The sequence below is a fragment of the Poecilia latipinna genome, unplaced genomic scaffold (genome assembly GCF_001443285.1).
Source record: "Poecilia latipinna isolate Pla-1442-1.1 unplaced genomic scaffold, P_latipinna-1.0 Scaffold2845, whole genome shotgun sequence".
NCBI classification, from domain to species: domain Eukaryota; kingdom Metazoa; phylum Chordata; class Actinopteri; order Cyprinodontiformes; family Poeciliidae; genus Poecilia; species Poecilia latipinna.
In genome coordinates this window covers 40,015-53,717 of record NW_015115461.1, presented here as the reverse complement: position 1 = coordinate 53,717, position 13,703 = coordinate 40,015, and the positions used below count along the sequence as shown (strand labels likewise).

General features: G+C 38.9%; 1 protein-coding gene across 4 annotated transcripts in view; it reads right to left on the bottom strand.

Moving 5' to 3' along the window:
- Nucleotides 1-1,414: 1,414 nt before the first annotated feature.
- The window catches only part of mylka (myosin, light chain kinase a), a 48,845-nt gene continuing 36,556 nt past the window's right edge, over nucleotides 1,415-13,703 (bottom strand). For 3 of the 4 annotated variants that reach the window (XM_015021744.1, XM_015021747.1, XM_015021746.1), the window contains 16 exons: nucleotides 11,393-11,440; nucleotides 11,165-11,292; nucleotides 10,925-11,081; nucleotides 10,220-10,410; nucleotides 10,035-10,146; nucleotides 9,188-9,226; nucleotides 9,008-9,098; nucleotides 8,729-8,932; nucleotides 6,897-7,114; nucleotides 5,723-5,846; nucleotides 5,493-5,645; nucleotides 5,287-5,410; nucleotides 4,426-4,516; nucleotides 3,763-3,891; nucleotides 3,364-3,476; nucleotides 1,415-2,991 (listed from right to left, as the gene is read on the bottom strand). In XM_015021744.1, the coding sequence (XP_014877230.1) occupies nucleotides 2,860-2,991; nucleotides 3,364-3,476; nucleotides 3,763-3,891; nucleotides 4,426-4,516; nucleotides 5,287-5,410; nucleotides 5,493-5,645; nucleotides 5,723-5,846; nucleotides 6,897-7,114; nucleotides 8,729-8,932; nucleotides 9,008-9,098; nucleotides 9,188-9,226; nucleotides 10,035-10,146; nucleotides 10,220-10,410; nucleotides 10,925-11,081; nucleotides 11,165-11,292; nucleotides 11,393-11,440 (2,054 nt within the window). In that variant the 3' untranslated portion in view covers nucleotides 1,415-2,859. The remainder of the gene's footprint in view (nucleotides 2,992-3,363; nucleotides 3,477-3,762; nucleotides 3,892-4,425; nucleotides 4,517-5,286; nucleotides 5,411-5,492; nucleotides 5,646-5,722; nucleotides 5,847-6,896; nucleotides 7,115-8,728; nucleotides 8,933-9,007; nucleotides 9,099-9,187; nucleotides 9,227-10,034; nucleotides 10,147-10,219; nucleotides 10,411-10,924; nucleotides 11,082-11,164; nucleotides 11,293-11,392; nucleotides 11,441-13,703) is intronic. The other variant, XM_015021745.1, reaches the window with a different exon arrangement.

Below are 13,703 nucleotides of genomic sequence, written 5' to 3'. Positions count from 1 at the left end.
ATATTAATTATATTTTTACAAGAGAAAAAAAAAATCCAAAAAAAAGTAAACTATTTATTTTTTTTTTAAAAAAAAAAAAAAAAAAAAAAAAGAAAAAAAAAAAGCAAAATGCAAAGAAGCCAACCAAAGGTAAAAAAAAATAAAATATTTTTTTAACCTTTGGTTGGCTTCTTGAACATGATTCTGGTCATCAGGATGTTTCGAGATGAACCAGATGTGTAAAACCGCTGTTAGCATGTGTACACTCACGGTGCGTTTCAAGACGGCACGGGCAGATACAGGAAGTCTTTTTTTTTAAATTTATGACCAACTGTTCATCCTTGACAAAAGTTATGAGTCAAACAGTAAAATTACAGGTTTAAAAATAACCGTTTTGTTGCATAAATTAATGGATTACATAAGAAGAGGCTCTTCTGGACTGTTTAAAGAAAACATATTCTATGGTAAACATAAAATGTCATCCAGGAACCTGATTTTGAAACATACAAAAGACTACATTCGTTTAGTGATAAAAATTTATTTGTTTTCTGTGAGTAACTACAGTCGTAGTGTTCTCATACAGTTCATCAAACTGGTATATTTTTTATAAAAATTAAAGTAATTAAATCTACATACATCTAATACAAAAACAAAACAAAGAGTGAGTCCACCTCTGCTTTAATAGGCAGGGACATGAAGTGCTGCAACACCTTCTGGAAGAATTATCATATAATTAAAAATCTGTGCATTAAATAACAAAAAACAGACTCCAAACACACAAACCGGATGGTTGAAAACTGCAGAGGAAACACTCACACACACATACACACGCACACAAACGCCCCTGTGAGTTAGCAGAAAAAAAAAACATCTTTGGTGTCTGATTTTTAAGAGGAATCAGATTTCATTAAAAGGTTCAAACACAAACAGCTGGAATGTGACTTTCACCCAGAGTTTCTGCCGCCACACAGAGAGACTTCACAGCAATCCAATAAAACGTTTAATCTGCTCCTACATGATGCTTGGAGTCAGAAACTGGGAAATTCATGCTGAGGTTTGAGATTTTCCTGATTCATGAACAGTTTTTAAGGCCACAGGGGAAGAAAATTGTCCCACAGCATGACAGAGAAACTCTGAGTGTGACTCAGGGTGACGCTTTAAGGCTCACAGCAGGAGGCCAAACGTGACTGAAGCTTCATAAACCTGCAGCTGAAACACGAAGTGAAGATAAAGAGTGAAGCTGGATTGTCGGATATCAACAGGAGCAGCTGAGTTGCAGAAGATAAAGAACAAATGTGATGACTGCAGAACCTCGAGTTCAGACGGGGCTCAGAGCAGCTTTAAGGCACAGACATGGTGAAGTTCTCCTGACCCGAGTAAAGATGGCCGCCACACCTTCTTCAAATTAAACGAAAGTGGTGTCAAACGTTCTTCATTTGTGCTACCGTCATTTTAAAGATACTAAACGTTCGACTCCAATTATGTTTAATTGAAAGAAGGCGGGTGGCCATCTTCACTCTCTCCCGTCCTGCACTTGGATCAGACAAAAAGGTTAAACTTAAAGTGTTGGCAAACATGCTTTTCCTCATGCTTTGGAACGTTGTTTTCAAATCAAACTGGGACAAAGTGAGGCATTATGAATTAAACATGTACAGGTTAAAGTTCAGTGACATCACAGCTTCCATAAACGGACCAATCATATGAAAGCAAACTCCTGAGGCAGGAAGGAGCCTGTTGGAGGAACCTCCAGAGTCCATGTGAAAAAGATATTTGATGTTTTTAAATTGTGAATCTTGTAAAATGACAAACTTTTTATGGTTGATCTTCATGTGAAACGACAGGAAGTATCTGTGTGGTTATTTTGGAGGAGCTGTTGTTCACAGGAAGACAGTTCAACCCATGTGACCTCAGATGAGATGGGGCATCAGGTGGGCGGAGTCTAACACAGGAAGCTGCAGGGATGAACTCTTTGGTGCATTCACACCAACCCTGTATAGTCCACTTCAATCAACCTCTAGTTCACTTGTCTAGAAAGTCTGGTTTGTTTGGGGAGATGTGAATGTGAATCAAACTAAAAGGCGAACACTGGTCCGTCTACAAAGCTCGGTCTCGGTTTGGTTGAAGTGAACTCTGGTCCGGTTTGAATGAGGCCAAGCTTACTGGAGACAGCTACAAAGCAGGAAGCAGACTACAACGCAGGGCATTCTGGGTAAATACAACCAAAACAAAGGCAAGAGTTTACTGCTACTTGGAGAAATGGGTCATAGATTTTTTGTGGAAGACTGAAGAGAAATCCTACAACTGCTAAAATGTGATGCTGCTCCATTTGTTTATATTTCCTGAAGAAGGAAGCTGCACTCCTGTCTTCTTCAGAGGTTTTTGTGCCATTCCCTTCAGTAGTTATTGTTGCAGTGCCCCCACAGGCTGGGAGAGGAACAGCTTTTTAAATCATTTTGGTTTGTTTGACATGGTGAACTGCAACGTCTTAGAATGAAACAAATGTTGCCATTTTGGTCCCCAGTTGAACTGAGTCTACTTATCATGTGTGAAAACACCCTAAAACAGAGTGTTGAAGCAAAACATGGGAGCTTGTTTAGTGAAAAAGACATTTTGGTTTATAATATGGGAAAAAAGTTTCAGTTTTTTACGCTCTACTTCCTGTTGTAATCAGGCCCTTACCATCACCTGGAGCTTGATGTGCTTTAAGATCGTCACACTTCATCCGACCAATCAGAGCGAATCAGTTACAGCTCTGCACATGCTCAGATTAAGGTATGAGAAACTCCGCCCACCCGTACCTCCAACCCCCAACTGTTACTGTGGGTGAATTTTGTGACAGGCTGAGGAGCAGCAGGCCTCCGTAACGTCCAACAGGAATCGTTATTCTTCCTCCTCTTCCTCTTCCTCGTCCTCTCCAGCCATCACCTCCACCAGCAGATCTGCTGTGCACGTCGCCTCGCCCAGACTGTTGACGGCCTTCACCATGTACTTGGCATCGTCGTCACCTGAAACCTGCAGGTTAACACCAGAAAACAGTGAAAAACATGTAATCTTACCAAATATTTAATGGAAATATCCTAATACACTTTAAATAAAACTTCAAAAAAACTTGGTAAGATGTGATTTTGCAGTTAATAAATATAATTCATTTAAATATAGTAACATTATGTTCATAAACACTGTTGTGTTTTGTTACCACATAATTCATCATATTTTAGGCAGATTTTATGTGATGCAGCAACACAAAGTACAACAAAACTGCATAATGGAAGGAAAACTAAACTTTAAGTTGCAGAAAAGTTGAAGCAGGATTTCTGACTGACGCAGCAGCTTCAGTTTCCAGTTCGTTCAACCTAAAAGATGCAGCACCAGCTGAACTCTGACCTCTGAAATGATCAAACTGCAGTTTCCTTCTTCATCGTAGTCGATCTGGAAATGTCGGGTCTCTTTGATTGGCTGGTCGTCTTTGTACCAAACCACCTCAGGGTCAGGGTATCCTACAGCAGAAAGTTTATAGAGTTTAAGTCCATTTTTATTTGTATAAAATCAATCAATATGCTTCAAAAAGTTCCCTTTACTGTAAATTGTTAATAGAATCTTGTCTCTTTTCAATGTTTCACAGTTTCCACTTTAATAATCATCCTAAAGAATATAAATCTAGAAAATATCAGTGAATGTAAAACTGAAGCCTAAGAATATTTAACAGTGAACTGAATAACTTTAATAAAACACAGCCAGGTGTATGATCATCAGCTGATCAATGTGTGTATTGATCGGCTGTACCTTCTATCTTGCAGTCGAAGCGAGCGGCGCTGCCTTCCACCACCTCCACGTCTTTAATGACTGAACTGAAAGTGGGTTTACTCTCCGTCTTCTGTTCGTACTCCAAACACTCCAGGAACTGATTATCCTCTGAAAACGAAAAGATCAATTCTGTGGCTTAGAGGCAGTTTGTCTTGTTTTATATCAGTGTTTGTTGTTTTATGTCTGTTGTAATTTTGCCAACATTCAGGAATTTTGAACTTCTGATCTTCAGATTTTACACTGCAAAAACAAAATTCTACCAAGTATTTTTGGTCTGGTTTCTAGTGGAAATATCCTAATACACTTGAAATAAGACCAAACTAACCTGAAAGCAACTTTTTAAGCAAGATTTAGGAGGTTATTTTAAGTAAATGATTCCTTGATATTGATTTTTTTAAAGCACTAGTTCTACTGGCATGGCAGAGTTTTTCACTTATAAAATGAGAAAATGTCTTGTTATATGTTGAAAAATCTGCAAGTGGAACAAACACTTTTTTTTAGTAAATTTCTCTCTGTGATGAAATTTACAGGGATTCCTTCAATACATTTTACCCTTTGAAATTAGATGGTCAGCTGAACACGAGTCCTAGTGTTTGGTAATTAGAATTGGATGTAGAAAAACGACCCAGTTGGGTTCGGTACCTTCAGTGGGCGAGCCTTTCTTTGCACTAACTCCAGCCATCATGGCCATGGATGAGAGTCTGCCAATCGCTCGAACAGCGTGACCCGTTTTCTGTCAGAGAAGAAAAAACATCCGCGTTCGAACATGAAGATGACGATTTCTGCAGAAAATGTGTTAAACTTAAAGCCCGGCCCGCCATAGCTTTTTATGTGGGACACAAAAAAGGAACCTTCAAGGTAACAGTTGTGACTCAAACATTTTATCAATCAATCAAATCAAATCAGTTTTTATCTGTACACTTCTAAATTAAATCAATCAGTCCCTCCAGTTTGTCGCCATTTTGTAATTCTGGAACTTCACACAAAATCAACAACTCCCTGCATTTTTTGCACTAACGCATAATTTTGAGTTTATTGCCAATTTTCTGCAAAAATGGTAAAAACATTGGACTAAAGTGATGCTAATTCCCACCTGCAGGTGGCAGTATTTCTTACTTCTACTTACTTGATGTCAGGTTATCGTCTGATTGATACGAGTAACAAAAACTCAGACCTATTGTCATACACAAGTGCAAATATTGCTAAATTTGTAAGAAATAAACACAACAAAACCGTAATTTTGATTGGAAACAATCACAAAAATAAATGTGAAATCAGGAGCAGGGACTGATCGATCGTGAAAAGATGTTGAATATTATTGTTTATTGAATACAGATACAGCCGTTTATTGATATTTTAACAGTTTGCTAATGAGTTTTACTGATACATTCTGGTACAATCAGCCCTTGAAAACATTCATGATCTTGATGAAAATGACCTGAAGTGAAACTGAGTTTTCCAGTCCTGCTGTTAAACATGACTGATCCTCATGTTGTTGTTTACCTGCCACTTTCTCCTCAGGATGTATTTCTTCATCCTCTCCTTGGACAGCTTGGTGGTCTTCATGGTGTTGGTGTCCTGTTTCAGCCACGGGTGTTCAAAACACTGAGGGCAGGACAGCCGAGCCCTGAGGAGTCACACGCTTCACTGTAAACACTCAGAGTGGCTGCAAATATTTAGCTTTTACACTGTAGAAACTTCAGGGTTACTTCATGTCTTTTTTCAGCAGGTTGGTGATGAAGTCTTTGGCGTTTTCAGAGATTTCATCGAAGGCCTCGTCCTCAAAGTCCCAGGTTGCCGAGGTAACATTGGCCAGAGTCTCGTTGTCGTTGTCGCCCATGAAGGGAGAGAGACCGCTCAGCCTGAGGACAAACAGAAAGAAAACCTTAGCTAACGTTTAGCTAGCTGAGCCGGGGTTAACAGAGTGTCGTTTCCTCACAGGATGTAACAGATGACTCCTATACTCCACATGTCTGTCGGGTAACTGATGGCTTCATAATTTATCACTTCAGGAGCCACAAACTCTGGAGTCCCAAACAAAACCTTCAGAGTTCCAGCGTTTGCTGCGGGAGGACAAAAGACAAAAGTTAAATCATCACAGTTAGTAGAAGAAGAAGGAACAGGAAGAAGAACTGACAGAAACTAGTTAACAATTCGTGTTAGCAGCTGCATCTGTTTCCGTCAGAGATGTTCACGTCATTTTTTTCAATTCCAAATCCATTCTCAAGTCTTCATGGAAACAAGCGTGTTTTATTTATGTAAATAATTAAGGAAAAATTGTGTAGAAGGTCTGCCGGGCCAATTGGTGGCGCTATAACACTGGAAGAACAGCATCAAAAACACCTAACTGCAGTGTTGCTGCATAATTGGGCTTCTTTTGAACATGTTGGGCTGGAAAAAATGAGCTTGTGCAGGTTGATGATATTTCTACTACTTTTCACAACATTACTAGTTGCAGTTGTAATTGTGCAGCAGAGAAGCACAAAACATGTACATTTTAATAAATGCTGTGTTCCTGCACCAATTTTATTCATTTATTTTGAAAAGACTAGAATCTGTTGACATATTGTACAGCAAAAATCCCAGTACGAATTTATGATTTAAAATGGTGTCACAAAAATAAAATATAACAGGTGAATAAAACATAAATCTGATCGTGTTCAAAGAGTCCAATTCCTCTGCAGTCTGAAGGGGATCTGGTTTTAGTCAGAAACATACAAAACGTTTGGAATGGCAAAAATAAATTTGCTTAATGGAAACCTGTCAATATTGGAAAAACAACAAACATATTTTGATAAAAAGTTTTTGCGCTGAGGTGAATTTATGGCTGTTTCAATATTAGTGTACTTACTCTGCACAAAACTACAATGACACTTATTTTTACATCACACGACTCATGTGATAACTGGATGTTACTACAGGCAGAAAAGATGAAGAAGACAACAGGAAGTAGCTGGAGGATGATAGCGCGGTATGTTTTTAAATGACTTATTGCTCAAACAAACTTATTTACATCTGACTTTAATTGCGTTTCTTTTTAGAAACTGTGAAATTATGTTTTGTGACATTTGTAATGGAAACGCAGCTGGTTTTATTAATCTGAGTCTGGTTACCGAGCCGACGGGCGAGGCCGAAGTCGATGAGTTTGATCTGGCTGCCGGTTTTGTTGACACACATGATGTTCTCCGGTTTGAGGTCGAGGTGGACGATGCCCTGTTTGTGGATGAAGTTGACGCCGTCGATGATCTGCAGCATGTATTTAATCACCTCCCTCTCCGTCAGCTCAAAGTCCTCGTCGATGATCCGCTCAAACAGTTCGCCGCCAGAGATCCTGCAGACAGAGGAGACGCTAACAACTCAAACTGATCCCACTTAGTTACTCCACAACTTTAAGTGAAATAATCTGCCAGTCTAACAAGATATGTTTCTCATTTTTTAAGCCAGTATGTCTTATTTCACTTATTCCACTTACAGCTAGTATTATTTAATCGATTCTGATAAATAAATTCTCAGTATTATAATTCTTTCACTAATGACCCTCATGAACATATGGAGGATTTTCTCAAAATAAAAAACTAAGTTTGATTCTCTGGTGAAACTTGTTTGTTTGTCCCGTCGTCATGACGTTTGCTGCTGTTTCCATAGCGAAGCTGCAGACTGAAATGCTGCAGTCAGATAATCCAACTATAAACACGTCTCTTCCTGTTTGTGTTCCCGGTTTTCATCGTGTCAGCACTTATTTGTTGCTTCCGTTCTGATGTTTATTTATCAGAGTTAAAATTGAAAGCTAGATGTTGACTTGTTCCTCTTCGACATGAGAATTTCTTCTGAATGGAAATCAGCTGAAAGTTCAGCTGGAAAGCAGGAATGACTAAAGAAGAAATGATACGTTTTAGGGTGAGATGAGGTCGAACTGTGGCTCTAAAATTAGCAGACAGGAAATGTTTGCTCCTGAATTCCTCTCATAGCTGAGGAGGAAATTGTTTTCCAGTGTTTTTCACTGAAAAAACATTTTGTACTTGGAGAAAAAACAGCTGGGAGATCAGATCTGTGATATTCTGCTGCAGGTTGACATATGGGACAAAAATGAAAAACAAAATGTTTTCATTTTTTTCACCTACTCAGTAATAAGTAGGTATCCAGCTACAAAACTTTAATTAAGCCAGTAAAGAAGTCTGATTTTTTGATGGGAATGGATCTGTAAATTATTGCAGATCCAAAATGTAAAAATTATTTTTGCAGGTTTGCCTCAAAAAGAAAGGAAAGGAATCCAACTTTGGACATTTTTAAGGGGATCGACTGAAACTAATGTACGTTTCTTTTTGTCAGTTCTGAGCAATAAAAACAAGATTTAATTAAAAAATAAAACAAAACTAAATAAAAAGAAGGTCTGGGTGCATCACAAGTAAATACAAAACACTGCAAAAACTAAATCTTGTATTTTTTATCTAGTTTCTACTTCAACTAATCTAATCCACTTGAAATGACAACATTAACTTACAAGTAACTTTTCAACAAGGTATCAGTTTTAAGTCAATCATTCCTTATTTTGATTAAAAAAGTTATTCTCCTCTGGCAGATTTGTTCACTGCAACATGGGAAGAATGTCTTCTTACAAGTGAAATAATCCACTAGTGGAACTTGTCATTTTTAAATCTATACTAAAGAATTATTGACTTAAAACAAGCTTCAAAATATTGCAGAAAAGTTACTTATAAGTTAGTTTAATTTTGTTTTACGTACATCAGAAACTAGACTTGGTAAGATTTTATGTTTTTGCAGTGAAAGCTGATCTGGTTGCTGGATACTGAATACATTCTAGGCAGGATTTTCTGATGTGATATTTTAATTTGTCTGGAGTAATTTTGCCTGGTTTAAAAATAAAAAGTCTCCCCCTGGTCTGTGAGGTACAAGCAAAGTAAAACCCTGCACAGGTAGCACCTACATCTCCAGCACCATGACGATGTCGGACTTTCCCTCGAAGGCGTCGACACACTGGACCAGTTTGGGGTGATGCAGGGAGTTCATGATGCCGATTTCCTGCCGGACGTTCTCCTTGTCTTTGGCCGAATACGCCTTGATAAACTTCCCAGCCCAAACCTTCTTGGTGGATTTCTCCACCAGCTTGAAGACCTGACCGAACTTCCCCCTGAGGCAGAAACGGCACACTTTACGCTGCGTCCACCGAGTCGTGGTTGCTAGGAGACGGTGGGCGGAGCCTTACGTTCCCAGCCGCTCCTCCACGTCGTAAAACTCCTTCACCTTCACATCGGTTTTGATGGTCACGTCTCGGTACTCTGGCTCTTTGTCTAAGTCTAAACACAAACAGGAAGCTTGTTGCTGTGGTTCTCATGGCTGATAAACATTGCAGTTAGTTTGTTTATGTGCAGACGGAGGCTCATACCTTCATCCTCCTCCTCTGCCTCAGCATCATCCTGGTTATCTGTTAGAGGAATTAAAACAGCAGCCGGGTTAGTCCAGTTAGTCGTTTTAGTTCAGCCTCCGTAATTCAGCTGACCCGCTAAAGCCCAGTTAGTCAGACATGGTTCTGGTTTAGTAGCAGATGGATTCAGATTAGAGTTGGGAAAATCAATTAATCACAGGATCAATTAAGATGAGCTCAATAATTTCCATCTGATTATTGTTTTTCCTCTCTTTCTACCAAAAACTGGAAAACAAAAGTCTTCAGTCTGCTTTGGCCTCAACTAGCTCCTTTTTGAATTGATAGTTCATTTTGTCGTTTCCGTTTTGTTTGTTTATGTTGGATATTTAAAATGTCGTCCAGTTTAAGTGTTTTGTATGTCAATGAAAAAATTAAAATGTATTAATTTCTAAAAATGTTTTTGCATTATTATGTCCCACTGCAAAAACACAAAATCTTTCTAATGCAAATGTTTTAGTTCACTTGAAATAAGAGAAAACTAACTCAAAGGTAACTTTTCAGCAAAATATAGGATTTTGTTTTAGGACAATAATTTTTTAATATTGATAATAAAAATACTAGTAGCACCAGCAGATTATTTCACTTATAACAAGACATTTTTACCAAGTTACAAGTGAAATAATCTGCCCGTGAACTTTGTACATTTTGATTAATATTATGGAATTATTAGCTCCTATATCTTGCTGAAAAGTTACTCATACATTATTGTTTACAGTGATAAACAGAACCTGGACCTTCATCAATCAGAATCCTTGTTCCATGGATTCCTGTCAGAACATCTACAGAAAGTTTAGTTTGAGTTTCTCACCGTCGTCCACCAGTCCCATCGTTACGGCTTCAGACTCGGCGCTCGGCTCTCCGATGCCGTAAATGTTCTGAGCTCGAATTCGAAACTTGTACTGTCGTTCTGGAAGAAGGTTCTGGAAGCACAGACACTCTGCTTAACCTCTGACCTGAGCGGCTCCTGTGTTGGGTTAGGAGAGGAGAGCCCACCTGGATGTTGTAGGAGGTGCTGTTGCAGGACACCAGCTGCTTCCACTGCTGGTCCACGGAGTCCCAGATCTCCAGGTGGTAGGTCTGCACGGCGCTGCCGCCGTCATAGGTCGGCCCGTACCACGACAGGGTCAGGCTGGAGCGCCGGATGTCAGAGGTCGCAGGGACCTTTGCTGGGGGGTCGGGTTTGTCTGAGGAGGATTTACAATTATGAATATTATCACTGCAAAAACACAAAACCTTAGCAAGAATTTTTTTGTCTAGTCTCTAGTGGAAATATTTTAGTGCACTTGAGACAAAACTAATGAACACGACAGGATAAAACAGCTTGTTTTAAAAATAACCTATAAAGTTATTCATTACATTTTTTGCACAAACTCATTCTTGGCTAATGAGATTTTTATCTGTTTTAGAGGCTCTTATCACTTTAAATCCAAATAAACTGCTCTTGGCCACAGCCTCCAACTTAATGTTTCCACTCACACATGAAAACAACTGCAAACAGATGGGCAACTGTACAACCGCACATCTTTGAAATGCAGAAGTGGAGCCTCCTGCACAACCAACAAGTGGTTTCTGGATGGTAAATCAACAACAAAACACTAGTCTTTTCCAGCAGCCATTGTACAGCACATACTGCAGTAAAACCAGCTGACCAAACATGCTGGAGTTCAGCAGGTGTTTAGAATTAGCTGGTTTCTTTACCAACGATGGTGAGGTTGAGTGCGGCCTGTCGGAGGCCGTAGCCGTTCCTCAGCTCCACGGTGTAGCAGCCGCAGTGCTCCTGCTGCCCGCTGCTGATGGTCAGCTTACTGCTGCTGTCTGTGGTCTCTATGGAGACGTCCGAGGATCCCTCCTGGATCTGACCCACACAGATACAAACACTCCCGGTCAGAAGGTTTCAGGCTGAACCAGACAACCAGTGTGTGTGAATGAGAGACTCACCGCTTTCCTGAACTTCAGCCAGGTGCAGGTGATGGGTGGAGCGCCGGAGTATTTGCAGAGGATCTCCACCTTTTCTCCTGCCAGGATCTTCATGTCTTCTGGGAACTGGAGGATCTGAGGAGGCAAAGCTGCACAAAAACACAAATAATAATTAGAAAGCAGGAAACCAGCAGGTAACATTTAGCTCAGATCCAAATGTGGTTCTGGTCATCAGCTGGTGTGTTTCACCTTGTTTGGGAGGAGTCTTTGGAGTTGGCTTCTTTATTCTGGCTTCACCTGAAGGAAACACAAACACAGCAGTCAGATGTGGTTGGGACTTTTTGTTTAATTCAGTTAGTTTTAATTAGTTTTTAGAGTGAGCTTGCTAGTTTTAATTACTTAAATTATGCCGTTACAGGAGGATTATGGAGCATTGAAATTTCTGACAAACTGCTTGTGCAGAAAATACAAAATCGATTTAACTTCAGTTTAAAGGCTAAAAACAGATTCATAAATATGAAAATGAAGGAGCAGAAGACAAAGTTACACCCATCAGTTAATCCTGTTAACATTCAAAATCTGCTCCTTCATTTTAACAACTCTGATTTGTTTCAGTTTGTTTTCAGGTTTTCTGTCTTTTTTTCTCATCTAATTTTTTACAACTTGCATCATAAATTAAAGTTTGAGTTGCTCTTCGTGTGAGAGTTTCTTCATGTGTGCAGGAGTGACGGTCTTGGAACAGAAAGTCCGACTCCATCAGAGAAAAGCAGCAGAACAAGAATGTGAGACGGCAGAGGAGCGTCTGACGACCATATAAGGACAACCTATTAATAGTTCCTCCTGAGCAGGAAGTAGCTCATGGAGTTTGTTATTTATTCTCCAGATGAAAAAGAGGCATCATCTTATGATGCTGGAGGTGAAGGCCTGCCTTCTTTCTCCATATTGTTTCTGATTTATCATTTCAGAGAAGATCACAGTCACTTCAGGTTCCCATAAACTCCACAATCAGGAGAACATCTGCTTTTAAAATAGAAGCACGAGACTTTTTCCACTTCACACACACTCACTAACTCAACCGTTTTACAAACCCTGCTGGCATTTCAATGTTAATAAAACCCGACGTGTGACAGAAGCTCAGCAAACACCTTAATATGGTTAACAAAACTTTATTTAGTGCCTGAAGGAACAAAGGATGAAACAGGGAAGAGAATAAATCAGAGAAAACTAACTCCTTATAGCCCAGATGGTGGTGTTGATGTTTTAGCATAAAAAAAACCTTAAAGTGCTTCAGAAGCAGGATTTATTTCTCCAAGTCTTTAGTCAGAGAAAATAAACTGTAAGAAAAAACAGATGAGTCCCAGATTGATGCACACTGCAAAACACCAAATCTTACGAAGTATTTTGGTCTAATTTCTAGTGGAAACATCTTAATACAGTTACAGATTATTTCACTGTTAAATTTAACATAACTAAAGCAGAGTTATCACTGAGTGAATTTCTACTCATAAATAAAAACTAAATATGACACATAATGCTTTTTAATGAGCCAAACTGATGTAAATGTGAGAACACCGCCCCCTGCTGCACACAGGATGACTAACAAGACAAAAACTGAGCTATGGTTTTCTAAAAATCTAAATATCTCCTTTGCAGAACAAACAGAACCAGAACACAGAGAACCAAACATTTCTTCTCAGCAATTAAAGACCACCTGGTTTATCCGGTGAAAATCTTAAAGCCTTCAGTTCAACGTCACAGAAACCCACTTCAGGCTTTTTTCTTCTCATTAATAATCTTAGTTTTCTTTACTGAACATCTGAAGTTGCTTAAATAAATGATGCATTGTTTTTAGACTTTTAAAGGACAGTGATTTACAGTGAGACTGAAGCCCAGAGGAACTTTTCATCAAGTTAATTGCATCCACAGTTGATTAAGAGCTTTCAAAGTGTCAAACAACTACAATGAATGTGTCAAACTAAAGGCCCGGGGGCCAAACCCGGCCCGCCATAACTTTTTATGTGGCCCTCACATAAACAAAACCTTTAAACTAACAGCTGTGTGCTTAAATATTTATCAAATCAAAACAAATTTTAGCCGTATTCTGCCAAATTACATCAATGTGAAAAAATATACAATATGGGAATAACTGATTGAATGCAAATTCAAGTATTTATAAATATTTTAATAGATACAAGTCTAATTGCTCTGCAGAGGGAAATTCAACTATAGCAGCAGCAACAGGTTTAAAGGTTCACACAAAAACGTTCTTTGTGTCAGAAACAATATAAATATATATAAAAAGATCAACAAGATCAATATATTATCAATACTTTCTGCTAGAACCTCAAACAGAAACAACCTCCAACAACAAACATAACTTTCTGCTGTGTGAAGCTCAAGCTGCAGAGATGCACTCATTTAAAAACAACAGGAAATGGGAGTTTCTGCCTGAGAAATCACTTATTTCCAGTCTGCTAAGTATTTAGACCCAAACTTGGAACCAGCAGGTTCAAGAAGATGAGCTTCTTAAAAGGAAAGCTGCTTCACTTTCAGGCTTTTC